General features: G+C 23.0%; 4 protein-coding genes across 6 annotated transcripts; 3 read left to right on the top strand and 1 right to left on the bottom strand.

Moving 5' to 3' along the window:
* Positions 1 to 42: 42 nt before the first annotated feature.
* On the top strand, positions 43 to 3,217 carry LOC100863806 (BOS complex subunit ncln). The gene is made up of 7 exons (XM_012485951.3): positions 43 to 217; positions 301 to 488; positions 573 to 902; positions 1,007 to 1,216; positions 1,331 to 1,735; positions 1,805 to 2,025; positions 2,245 to 3,217. Exons 1-7 carry the CDS (start codon positions 43 to 45, stop codon positions 2,381 to 2,383), a joined length of 1,668 nt encoding a protein of 555 aa, XP_012341405.2. The 3' UTR covers positions 2,384 to 3,217.
* Positions 3,218 to 3,383: 166 nt separating this feature from the next.
* Gcat (Glycine C-acetyltransferase) lies at positions 3,384 to 5,540 on the top strand. 2 transcript variants are annotated; one of them, XM_012485956.3, is made up of 7 exons: positions 3,384 to 3,510; positions 3,584 to 3,783; positions 3,855 to 4,141; positions 4,260 to 4,466; positions 4,684 to 4,876; positions 5,001 to 5,178; positions 5,268 to 5,540. In XM_012485956.3, exons 1-7 carry the CDS (start codon positions 3,465 to 3,467, stop codon positions 5,423 to 5,425), a joined length of 1,269 nt encoding a protein of 422 aa, XP_012341410.2. In that variant the 5' UTR covers positions 3,384 to 3,464; the 3' UTR covers positions 5,426 to 5,540. The 2 variants fall into 2 exon arrangements, with proteins under 2 accessions (XP_012341410.2, XP_086761927.1); XM_086905801.1 differs by having other exon boundaries at positions 3,419 to 3,510; positions 5,296 to 5,540.
* On the bottom strand, positions 5,534 to 7,745 carry LOC100864047 (ATPase ASNA1 homolog). Its single transcript, XM_003693242.4, has 6 exons — positions 7,006 to 7,745; positions 6,725 to 6,933; positions 6,520 to 6,622; positions 6,300 to 6,450; positions 5,921 to 6,229; positions 5,534 to 5,852 (listed from the first exon to the last, which is right to left on the bottom strand). Exons 1-6 carry the CDS (start codon positions 7,131 to 7,133, stop codon positions 5,733 to 5,735), a joined length of 1,020 nt encoding a protein of 339 aa, XP_003693290.2. The 5' UTR covers positions 7,134 to 7,745; the 3' UTR covers positions 5,534 to 5,732.
* Positions 7,746 to 7,812: 67 nt separating this feature from the next.
* LOC100863369 (mitogen-activated protein kinase p38b) lies at positions 7,813 to 12,329 on the top strand. 2 transcript variants are annotated; one of them, XM_003693236.4, is made up of 10 exons: positions 7,813 to 8,117; positions 8,735 to 8,864; positions 9,062 to 9,120; positions 9,225 to 9,366; positions 9,460 to 9,622; positions 9,692 to 9,763; positions 10,230 to 10,309; positions 11,116 to 11,194; positions 11,333 to 11,506; positions 11,583 to 12,329. In XM_003693236.4, exons 1-10 carry the CDS (start codon positions 8,014 to 8,016, stop codon positions 11,660 to 11,662), a joined length of 1,083 nt encoding a protein of 360 aa, XP_003693284.1. In that variant the 5' UTR covers positions 7,813 to 8,013; the 3' UTR covers positions 11,663 to 12,329. The 2 variants fall into 2 exon arrangements, with proteins under 2 accessions (XP_003693284.1, XP_003693285.1); XM_003693237.4 differs by lacking the exon at positions 10,230 to 10,309 and adding an exon at positions 10,682 to 10,761 and having other exon boundaries at positions 7,825 to 8,117.
* The last annotated feature ends 43 nt before the right edge of the window (positions 12,330 to 12,372 follow it).

The raw sequence follows: 12,372 nt of genomic DNA, 5'->3' as shown, positions 1-12,372 counted from the left end.
TTTTACACTATTAAATATATTTAAGTAAAATCAAAAAGAAATATGTGGCTAGAAGAATGTGATAGTTTTGCTGAACTATGTCGAGGCTATTTACCATATTATTTACTAATAATTCTACCAATTTTTATTATTATCTCTCCAGTTAACCCAGTTGCAGCATCTCATGAATTTCCCGTGTACCGAATGCACCAGTATGACTTGCATGGTGTACCACACGGTAAAGAAATAGTGTTTTTTTATTTTCATTTTATTATGATTTTATTGATGCTTAATTTATATAATTTTCATAATTATATACAGGTTGTCGTAATGCTCCTATTTCTCTGGAAGCAAGATCTCTTACAGGATGGAGCACATCTAGGCACTGTGTAGTTACAAAAGCTTTAAGTCTTACTCCTAGTTTGTTTCATTCTATTAAACATAAAGCTGGAGCTTTGATAGTAGTTTTACCAGAGAAACTCACTGAATTAACATTGGAAGAAAAACAGGTTGATTAAATTTATTCTTTATAAATTTTAATAAAATCAATGAAGTTAAATTTTCATAGCTTTGCATTTGTTTTTTGTTTATAGCATATTATGAATCTAGAAGAATCTATGCTGTTTGGACCAGAAACAACAATTCCAGTATATTTTACTTCTTGGCATCCAGATTTACAGGCAATCTTAGATGATCTTTCTAATGGTTTTATTACTGATGAAAAAGCTAATTCTGCAGCTGAAGCAATGTTCAATTCTATATCTGCTAGTGGTTATCAAGTAGTTGTAGCAACTGGACAAGCATTAGCTAAAACAGATGTTAAAATAGCTACTTTGCATGGAAAATTAACTGGTAATGGAGCTGAAGAAAAATTACCAACCATAGCTTTAGTAACACATTATGATAGTGCTGGTGTTGCACCTGTACGTAAACTATTGATATAAATTTTTTACATATATAATTACTAATATAATTATAATATAATTTTGAAAACAAGATGTTTATATATGTGTTATTTTTAATATAGGAAATGTCTTTTGGTGCAGATAGCAATGCATCTGGAGTAGCAATGTTATTAGAAATAGCACGATTGTTTTCTATCTTATATTCTACTAGCAGATCAAGACCACAATATAATCTTGTTTTTATTGTAACTGGTGCTGGTAAACTTAATTATCAAGGTAGCAAAAAATGGTTGGAAGATCAATTAGATGGACTTGAAGGCTCAATAATACAAGTATTGTATATTATATTTCTTAATGTTTAAATATCTCTATTATATCTCTTTTATAATAATTTTAAATAGAAATATGATATATTATTATTATTATTTTTTTTTTTAATATGTTAGGATGCAGCTTATGTCATTTGTCTTGACACAGTATCTACTAGTGATAATTTTTATGTGCATGTGTCAAAACCACCTAAAGAAAATTCCACGGGTGGTCTTTTTTACAAAGAACTTAAAACTGTATCTGAGTTATTAAATATCACTACTGTTGAAGGTGTACATAAAAAAATTAATTTAGCTGAAGAAACGCTAGCTTGGGAACATGAAAGATACAGCATTCGTAGATTACCAGCTACAACTTTGTCTACTTTAAAAAGTCATGAAGATCCAATTAGAACAACAATCTTAGATGTAATGCAAATGAAACAAATAGATAAACTATATAAACATACTCAAGTAATTGCAGAAGCATTAGCAAGACATATGTACAATTTAAGTTCCAGTCAAATTTTTGTCAATCCTCTGGTATATATTTTTTATTTAAGCAATAAGAAAATAAATTAATATTTTATTCAGTATATTTTATTTTTTTAGGATGTTTCTAAGGAATCATTATCTTTATGGTTTAGTTATTTAGCATCGCAACCAAGAGCTGCTCCGTTATTGGCAGATAAAAATAATATGTTAGTTAACACATTGAGAGAAGCAATGACTAGATATCTTGGAGATGTTAAAATTACATTGCATAGTCCTGACAAACAAGATCCAGAATTTGTATTTTATGATGTTACAAAAGCAATATTAAATGTATACAGGTAAATTTTATAATTTTGTTCGTTATTATCTATATATTCTTTTGTATAAGATATATATATATATATATATATATATAGATATATATAGATATATATATAGATATATATAGATATATATATAGATATATATATATATATAGATATTCTTTTGTATAAGATATATATATATTTATTTATTTGTATTTTAAGTATAAAATGATATAATTTATTATATTCCAGCGTAAAACCAGCTGTATTCGATCTTTTTCTTACAATTGCCATAATTATATATCTGGGAATTATTTATGTAATTGTGCACAATTTCCCACGGGCATATTTTTTGGCAACTCGTTTTTCCACAAAGAATAAATCGTCGTGAAATTACGTTAATATTTCAATGTTTTCTGTTGTATTGTAAAAATTCGCTAAATATTTTTTAATGAATATAATATAATATAATATAATATAATATAATATAATATAATATAATAGGTATAAGCATCAAACAAAACTATATATATTAATTTTTGCTCATATTAATCTTGAATTAAAGATCATCTACATGTTGTATCTCTAAAACTATAAATGTTACATAGTTCCTTAATTTCAACTTGAATTTTCGTTCACATATATACTTTTTTGAATAAAAATAATGCATATAGCAAACTTATTTAGAAAAAACATTTCTCGTTTTAAAATAAATTATTATATAAGAATAATAATCAAGACCAAGTAATAACAGACCAAATAGTGAGATTTCAAAATGCAATTTATAACTCAAAAGACTGGCAAATTTTAGCAAATACAGAATGTTTAACGTATTTAATGATAAAAATAATAATTCCAAGTGTATAGAATACTAGAATGCTAGTTTTAATTAAATACAAATAGTTTGTTTAATGATTATCATCATATCTACAATAGTGTATAATATTCTTATTATAATATTGAGTATATATATAAATTAAACTAATTCTATAATACAGATAGTGTTATGTAACAAAACAAATGTTTTTAAAATTTTTCTTGTTAGAAAATATGAATGAATATTTGCCAAATATTAGTATTATAAACATGTTATTTAGATAAAGAAAATTTAGAAAATAAACTATTTGAGTGCTAAATAATATAACAAATACTTATTGATTTATTATTTAATGCAATTATAGGAACGAAATGTAAAAAGCTTGTAAAATAAACATGATGAAAATAATTATTGGCTTTTATTCTTTTACACTTAAATATTAAAAGTAAGTACTAAGTCATTTTATTAAATTTTATTTAATATATTTTTTAGCATATATTAGCAACACAGCAATATATTTTTTCAATATAGAATGTTATATATCATTTTATATGAAAAATATGCAAAGAAAATAAATAATTACTATGCAGCTAACTGGTTTGACTAGTTTATTATACTTTCAGTTATTCAGAATCAAATATCATTCAATATCCTAATGAATTGTAAAATATATCAAAATATGAATTCTATTTTTGAGAAAAGTATTTTATTTTTATTAGATTTTAATAATATTTGTTAATATTAAACATTATTTTTAAATGTTCATTTTTACAGATTTAAAATTTAGAAATAAATGGATATTAAGATTTATGAGTCTTTTGACAGAATGTATAATACCAGAATTAAAAATTATAAAAGCAACTGGTACTTGGAAAAAAGAACGAATAATTGCTTCGCCTCAACGAACACGAATTATACTCGCAAATGGAACAGAAGCTCTAAATTTTTGCGCAAATAATTATTTAGGTTTATCAGTAAGTATTAGAGTATAAAATTATTTTTTATAATATTTTCATTTATTATATTTTTCATTTTTGAAATTTAGGATAATAAAGAAGTCATTTCTGCTGCTAAATTTGCTCTAGACAAATATGGAGCAGGTTTAAGTTCTGTAAGATTTATATGTGGTACACAAACAATTCATGTAGAATTAGAAAAGAAAATTGCTCAATTTCATAATAGAGAAGATACTATTCTCTATGCATCTTGTTTTGATGCAAATGCTGGGCTATTTGAAACATTTTTAACATCTGAAGATACTATTTTAAGTGATGAGTTCAATCATGCTTCCATTATTGATGGTATTAGATTATGTAAAGCAAAAAAATATAGGTATGTAAAGCATATATTTTATGCATAATGCAATACATTATGCAAAATCATTTTATGTATAAAATTATTACATTTTATATTTTTTATTTTATGTAAAAATATATAACATTTTATGAAGATACAAACATAGGAACATGGTGGATTTAGAAAATAAACTACAAGAAAATATGTCTTCACGTTTACGACTAATTGCAACTGATGGTGTCTTTTCTATGGATGGTACTGTCGCACCATTACCAAAAATATTAGAACTTGCAAAGAAATATAATGCTCTTACTTTTGTGGATGATTGTCATGCTACTGGATTTTTTGGAAAAATGGGAAGGTAGTATTTTGATATGTATTACATTGAATTATCATTAATGAACAATTGTTTTTTTTATTATAAATATAAATTATTGTCTTTCTAAATCTTTTGATTTAAATTTTTTTCAAAAAATATTACTAGAAGTAATAATACATTAACTATAATCAAAAATTACATTTTTAATCAATTAATTTAATAAAGTATATTTTAATATTATTTAGTAATTTCTTTGTAGAGGTACAGAAGATTATTTTAATCAATTGGGAAGTATTGATATTATTAATTCCACATTGGGTAAAGCTCTTGGTGGAGCAGCAGGTGGTTATACAACTGGTAAAAAAGAATTAATTAATTTATTAAAACAACGTAGCAGACCATATTTATTTTCAAATTCATTGCCACCTTCTGTAGTTGCATCAGCAAGTAAGGTATATTAAAAATATGATAATTTTTCACATTTCTTAAATTTATAAATAACAATAAGAAAGGTAAAAAAATAAAAAAATTAACAAAAACTTAATTTCAAATTATTGTTTTTTAAATATTATATAGGTCATGGATTTAATAACAAATTCTACAGAACTTCTGAATCGTTTAAAAAATAATACTAACCTATTTAGAAGTAATATGAAAACAGCAGGTTTTACAATTAGTGGTGATAATCATCCTATTTGTCCTGTTATGATAGGTGATGCAAAGTTGGCAAGTGAATTTGCTGATAAAATGATTGGTAAATATTTATGATATATTTCGTAATATTTTTCTTAATATGTAATTTTTCTTAATATGTATTATATAATAATTATTTATTTTTTATAGAACAAGGAATTTATGTTATTGGTTTTAGTTATCCCGTTGTACCAAAAAATAAAGCACGAATACGTGTTCAGATTAGTGCTGCACATTCACAAGATGATATAAAGCAAGCTATAAACACCTTTATACATGTTGGAAAAGAACTTAAAATTATTAAATAATATTTTTTTTTCTTTTAAGAAATTCTATTAAAGTTATATTTTTTCTTATAAGTATTTAATCAAATTGATGGTAATAAAAATAAATAAATAAATAAAAATACAATAATATAATTAATCAAGTACTGTTTAATATATTTAATACATCAACTGAAACTTTTAATAATGCAAAGATAAAATATCCTTGCTAAATATTATAAATAAAAACATTATCTTTTTTTATATGAATTTTATCATATGTATAAAATTTGTTTAATTTAAAGAATTTTTAATTATATATTAAAGATAAGAAAGATTAATTATATAAGCGTTAAGGCTTATAGGGCTTAATAAGATTTTCCGAAAATTCTTTAACTTGTTGAACTCCTCGAACTTCTCTTTCTAATAAAGGAAGTCGAGTAATATGAAAATCCTCATAAAGATCCATTATCTAAAAAAAAAAACTTATTAATTTCTAGAATTTCAAAATTTATATTAAATTATAATATTTTAAATTACCTGTTCTAAATATTTATCTTGTATTTTATGCCTAGCAAGACAAAGTCTACATGGTACATCTCCTTCTTTCAAGAACAATAACTGATTTACTATAATGTTATGAGTATCTATACCACATTTTGTTAATTCCTGTACAAGTCTTTCTGTTTCATATAATGATAAAAATTCTGCTATACATACACAAACAAATGTTGTTTGATCAGGATTTTTAAATTGTTCATTAACTTGTCGAATGACAATGAGCATTTCTTCTATTTTATTACAAAATGTGTCTACATTGAAATCTGTCATGCCCAATAATGAACTAATCTATAATTAAATACATTTGAAATTAGAATTAATAGTTTAAATGATATATATTCTCTTAAATTTTTCTAACCTGTGTAATGAAAGGGCTAATCTTCATTTTTAAACGCATTAATTTACCCAAACCTTTTTCTACAACTTGTGGAAATGATAATAATCTTAAAGTATGACCAGTAGGTGCAGTATCAAAAACAACAACAGAAAAATTCATTCCCTTAACCAATCTGAAAATATAAATGCGTATCAAACAAATATTACATATATATTAAATATTCAAATAATTCATTACTAACTTCATTACTTCTGCATAACTCATTGCTTCATCTATACCTGGAAATGCTCCTACAATTTCTTGCATTACACTTCTACTTAATCTCATTGCTTCTCCTCCTGAAACTATTTTGTACAATATATATAAATTTAAATTCATTTATCAAACTAAAAACGTCATTATATAAATTAAAAATGAAATTTAAAAATTCAACATTTATAAAATACCTGCTTCACTTTCAAAATATTCCTCCGGCAATTCGGTAATACCTACATTTGGATCTATTTCCATAGCAAAAAGATTATCGAAACCTTTTACTTTTGTCGGAACTTTACTAAATTTTTGGTCAAATGCATCGGAGATATTATGTGCGGGATCAGTAGATATGATAAGGACATTTTCTCTAACTTTTGACAATTGTACGGCCAAAGAACAACTAAAAATTAATACAAAGAAAATAGTGATCGATATATTATAAACAAACGAGTTTTAAAGGTTATAATAATACCTGCACGTCGTTTTGCCAACTCCACCTTTACCTCCGACAAATATCCATCGCAAAGATTGTTGTTCGATTACATTTTTAACCGAAGGTTCGTATTCAATTACTTCTCCGTCATTTATACTCATATTCATTACAAAAATGTCACAAAAACCAGCGATTCTAAATTTTAACACGTCATATACTAATATCGCAAATTAGACAAGGAAGAGACTGACACAATGAAATTATGTCATGAGTCATGAACTACTATGTTCTATTGAATATATAAAAATAAAAATAACTTGTATATAATATTGAAGAAAAATAAATATCATTATAAATATTATTTGATATTAATATATCATGTATATCATATATTGAAAAATATTGAAAAATATTGATTTTTATTTAATTTATGTATATTAATGAATATTATTATATAGATAAGGTATCTATAAATTAAATTTTTATTATAATACATTTTTAAATCATTTATTAAATATTTGTAGATTATTAATTTTATTACTTTAATGAACAATATAATGAAAATAATTTTATTATTATATAAATAAAATATCTTTTATTATAAATAATAATATTCATAAATTATAATCTTTAATAGAATCTTGTATTATGAATTTATGAATAATGTTGTTTTCATGACTTTTAAAGTATTTAATTTGAAAATAAAATAATAAATATCTTATGAATTCTAATAATTGAAAAAAATATGATAATATATCTTATTTTATTATTTTTTGTATAATCGATGAAAAAATATCGAGAAAAATGAATCGATTACTCGTTAAAAATTTCAATATAATATCGATTAACTAATCGATTAAATATCGAGGGATAATAGTCTTATGTACGATATACGATGGATGTAGTAGTTTTTAATAGTGAGCTAATTTAGAAATGTACAAAGTGTTTGTAAAATACAATTCCAAACTTTAGTACAGAGTGTATGTGATTTTTTTCGTATTCGTATAGTATTTCGTTAAGCGGTTTAAGTGAACAATTGTATGTAGTATGTCGCAGTTTCATAAAGTCGAAATAAATAGGACCGAATGGGAGGTTCCGGAACGATATCAAATGTTAACGCCAGTAGGATCGGGAGCTTATGGACAAGTGTGGTAAAGGAAGAAAATAATTCTAATGATATAAAATCTAAACAATAATCTAATTTCAAATATTTTTTTCGATTATTCTCTATTTAAACAAATATTTATAATTTTAAATAATTTGATTTTATCTTATTAATAATTCAAAATTTAGTTACAACTATGAATTAATCATAACCTTGACATTTTTATTATTGATTATACCGTTTGAAATTACAACTTTTTTTTTTGTAATTAAAATAAAAATTATTATTGCAGCAAATATTTCATGTACCATTGTATTCTATATTGTAATCAAACTAAAATTAGAAATATTTGTCAATATTTGTCCACGAATATGAATTAGATGAGAGATATTATTCAAATATTTTTACAAAATATTTTGTACTTTTATTTATTTATATCTAAAATATTTTATAATATAAATTATCAAATAAACATTTATATTAAAATTTATATTAACACTCAATAATAATTATTTAATTTTTTAATTATTGAGAAAAAAATGAATTATAAAAAAAAATCAGAATATTTATTTTTTTATTAAATTTAAATATCTTAATTTATAAGTAATTATAAGTGTATAAGTAAATTATAATATATATATATATGTGTGTATAATTTTTCAGTTCAGCACTTGATACAAAAACTGGTCAAAAAGTAGCAATAAAAAAATTAGCCAGGCCATTCCAATCAGCTGTACATGCAAAACGCACTTATAGAGAACTTCGTATGTTGAAGCATATGAATCATGAAAATGTGAGTATAGAAATATGAATAATGTATATATACATATAATGTATTTTTGAAGTTGGCACAGTAGAATAGTAGACTTTGTCTTGAAATTAGATTTAAAAATAATTATGTTCTATAATAAATTTTATTACATTATTATCAACTTATAAAGATTTATAATTTATAAGTTTTATAATAAAGAATCATATAATTAATTACAGATAATTGGTTTATTAGATGTTTTTCATCCATCTTCTTCTTTAGAAGATTTTCAACAAGTGTAAGTATTTCATTTTATATTTTGTTATAATTTTATTTATATCTCTTCAATCCCTTGATTATGACTCCTTATCATGTTTTAGTAATGACATATACTTTTAATAGATATTTAGTGACGCATCTGATGGGTGCAGATCTCAATAATATTGTAAGAACTCAAAAACTTTCTGATGATCATGTACAGTTTCTTGTTTATCAAATTTTTCGCGGTCTCAAATATATTCATTCCGCGGGTATAATACATAGGGTAAAGTAATACCTTACTTTACAATATCAAATGATACTAACAATTTAAATATGATAAAGAATACTTTTAAATATATATTATTTATAAATATAGGATTTGAAGCCTTCTAATATAGCTGTAAATGAGGATTGTGAGCTCAAAATTTTAGATTTTGGATTGGCTAGGCCTACAGAAAATGAAATGACCGGTTATGTTGCTACAAGGTGGTATAGAGCTCCAGAAATTATGCTCAATTGGATGCATTACAATCAAACAGGTATATATTTTTTTTTTTATTTTTTAATTTGTTTTTAATATATAATAATACAATATTTATACTTTTTAGTTGATATTTGGTCTGTTGGATGTATAATGGCTGAACTATTAACAGGGCGAACGTTATTTCCGGGAACAGATCGTATCCTTTTTATAACTGCTTTTTAATCTCTTTGAATATTAATATTTAATAATCAAAATTAATGTTTATTGTTTTTATTTAATTAATTATACTAATATACACAAATCTATAATTGTTTAATAAATATTACAAATCTTTAACTATTTTTGATCATCAGAATTAAAAAATATGCTTTTTGCTAAGGGTCTACATAGCTTCTTTCTTGCTTTAATATTTTTAATTATTTTACTAATATATTAATTACATCATATTTTATTTGCCAGCTGACAAAAAATGCTTTAATTTAGCTTTTGTTTAAAAGTGAGGGAAATTTTATATAAATACAAAAAGCCATACATGTTGTTATGTTCCTATTTCATATTCGCAGACAATAATGCATGAAATTATATTATTTATTATACTTATTTAATAATCAAAATATTTAGTGAAAGTAGAAAAAGGTGTGGTGGAACCTTAGCAAGAGCAGATATTCATCAACTGAACTTAATAATGGAGATACTGGGTACTCCACGAGACGAATTTATGCAAAAAATATCGTCAGAATCGGTAAGTAATTTTTATTATATAATTAAAAATAGAAAAAGAGAAAAGCATAAATAATGCATGTTGCTCACTTATAATGTTTTGCGATTTACATGCATGTTATATATTTTTTACTAATTTATATTTTTTTGATTAATAAATTTCATGACTAAAATAAGACAATTTTTATAATATTTATGAATTTTTTTGTGTGTATAATATATATATATATTGTGCACGCGCGTGCGCGTGCGCGTGCGCGTGTGTGTGTATTTTTTTTCAAATGCTAATAAGTGCTTAAAATAAATATAAATTTAATTCATTTTATATTCGAATTTTTACCATTCTTTCTATATAATATAAATTATGCTTTAAACATACCTTAACTTTAAGCAGACATTGATCATCTAACACGAGTTTTAGTACTCTGTGGAACACCCACAGAGGAAACTTTAAGCAAAATTACCAGCCAAGAGGTAATTTTTTTATCAATATTTTTTGTCAAGTTCTTTAGCTATTTCTTTGATCATTTTTTCTATGAATCTAAATTTTTTTATCATAATTTATTTACATTTTTTACCACAATATTACCACAATATTAAAATAATTTAATGTATAATATGATTTTGCTTTAAGTTTTTTATATTATATTCTATATAAACAAATAAATGAATTATTATTAATGAAATTAATAATAAAAAAAATAGTATAATTTATTTATAATTTATTTTATACATAATTTTTAGAAAATTTATATAAATTTCAAATATTAATACAATATATAAATTATTTAAAAATTGGAATGTAATAAAAAAAATTTATTGTTTTAGGCAAGAAACTATATACAAAGTTTATCTCCGCTTAAAAAGAAGAATTTCAAAGACGTTTTCCGCGGAGCTAATCCTTTAGGTAATCATTATATAAATTAAATCTTGTAAATTATGTAAGAATTATTTTTATTGTAAAAATTATTTTAAATATTTATATATTATATACATTTATATATATTTATATATTAAATAAACATATCTTTATATTACTTTCTAGCTATAGATTTACTTGAATTAATGTTAGAATTAGATGCTGAAAAACGCATTACAGCAGAACAAGCTTTAGCTCATCCATATCTTGCACAATATGCTGATCCAACTGATGAACCAGTATCTTTACCTTATGATCAAAGTTTTGAAGACATGGATTTACCTGTTGAAAAATGGAAAGGTTCGTTTTATTATTTTAATACAATTTTAATTAGTGATATATTGATAGTATAATAATTAATTTTTATTCTTTTTAGAACTTGTTTATCATGAAGTTATAAATTTTGTACCTCAACAATTACCTACAATAGCTTCGGGTATTGAGTCTACTTCGTAAGATTATGTTGATAGCATAAATAATATATTAAGATAAGTAAGATAGTATAGTAAGATAATATTAATAATTAATAATTAAAACAAATATGTATGTTATATACAAAAAATTATTGTATATAATATGATAAGAAACAGTTAATCATACAAATTTATTTGTATTAGAGGCAAAATGTATATTTTTGTTAATGACAATGTACAAGAAATGCTAATATTTTTCACGTTGAGTATATTAATTTAGAATATAAAATTATTGAATATATGATAAATTATACATATTCATAATTGTATATGAATCATATATTCACATGTTTGGATACTTTGAAGCTACAAGTGCACTTTAATAATCCTGTCTAATTAAAATTTAAAATAATATTTTTCATAAAATCAAAATACTTAATAGTATTTTGATAATAAATAATTAAATCATAATACTAAAAACAAATTGATAAAAATAAGTTATAAAAATTTAGCTTCAAAGTATTAGATTTTGTTCTATTCTATTTACTACTGGTTCTAGTCTGTAACACAAAACATATTGCATTGAATTCATGGTTAAAAATAATTCTTTTTTTCACACAAAAGTAATTTAAAATAATTTAATCTGTAAGATATGTTATAATAATGCTTTTAATAACAAATATGCCTAAATAAATTTTTTGATCTTTGTATGTTGCTTGTTATTCGTGTTATGTTATGAATTTTTCATTTTAT

Source organism: Apis florea, unplaced genomic scaffold (genome assembly GCF_048593485.1).
Source record: "Apis florea isolate Af1SG1 unplaced genomic scaffold, ASM4859348v1 contig_2492_pilon, whole genome shotgun sequence".
Lineage (NCBI taxonomy): Eukaryota > Metazoa > Arthropoda > Insecta > Hymenoptera > Apidae > Apis > Apis florea.
The sequence above is the reverse complement of the archived record's forward strand: the minus strand, read 5'-3'. Positions and strand labels throughout refer to the sequence as shown.

Excerpts from the sequence above, each read along its gene's own strand:
- LOC100863806 (XM_012485951.3), top strand. The coding sequence starts at position 43 with ATGTGGCTAGAAGAATGTGATAGTTTTGCTGAACTATGTCGAGGCTAT. Across the intron at positions 218-300 it reads CTTGCATGGTGTACCACACG|GTTGTCGTAATGCTCCTATT; the intron begins GTAAAGAAATAG and ends AATTATATACAG. Across the intron at positions 1,736-1,804 it reads AAATTTTTGTCAATCCTCTG|GATGTTTCTAAGGAATCATT; the intron begins GTATATATTTTT and ends TTATTTTTTTAG.
- LOC100863369 (XM_003693236.4), top strand. The coding sequence starts at position 8,014 with ATGTCGCAGTTTCATAAAGTCGAAATAAATAGGACCGAATGGGAGGTT. Across the intron at positions 8,118-8,734 it reads GGAGCTTATGGACAAGTGTG|TTCAGCACTTGATACAAAAA; the intron begins GTAAAGGAAGAA and ends ATAATTTTTCAG. Across the intron at positions 8,865-9,061 it reads AGCATATGAATCATGAAAAT|ATAATTGGTTTATTAGATGT; the intron begins GTGAGTATAGAA and ends AATTAATTACAG.
- LOC100864047 (XM_003693242.4), bottom strand. The coding sequence starts at position 7,133 with ATGAATATGAGTATAAATGACGGAGAAGTAATTGAATACGAACCTTCG. Across the intron at positions 6,451-6,519 it reads AGTTATGCAGAAGTAATGAA|ATTGGTTAAGGGAATGAATT; the intron begins GTTAGTAATGAA and ends TTATATTTTCAG. Across the intron at positions 6,230-6,299 it reads TTAGCCCTTTCATTACACAG|ATTAGTTCATTATTGGGCAT; the intron begins GTTAGAAAAATT and ends ATTTAATTATAG.
- Gcat (XM_012485956.3), top strand. The coding sequence starts at position 3,465 with ATGAATTGTAAAATATATCAAAATATGAATTCTATTTTTGAGAAAA. Across the intron at positions 4,142-4,259 it reads TGTAAAGCAAAAAAATATAG|ATACAAACATAGGAACATGG; the intron begins GTATGTAAAGCA and ends CATTTTATGAAG. Across the intron at positions 5,179-5,267 it reads ATTTGCTGATAAAATGATTG|AACAAGGAATTTATGTTATT; the intron begins GTAAATATTTAT and ends TATTTTTTATAG.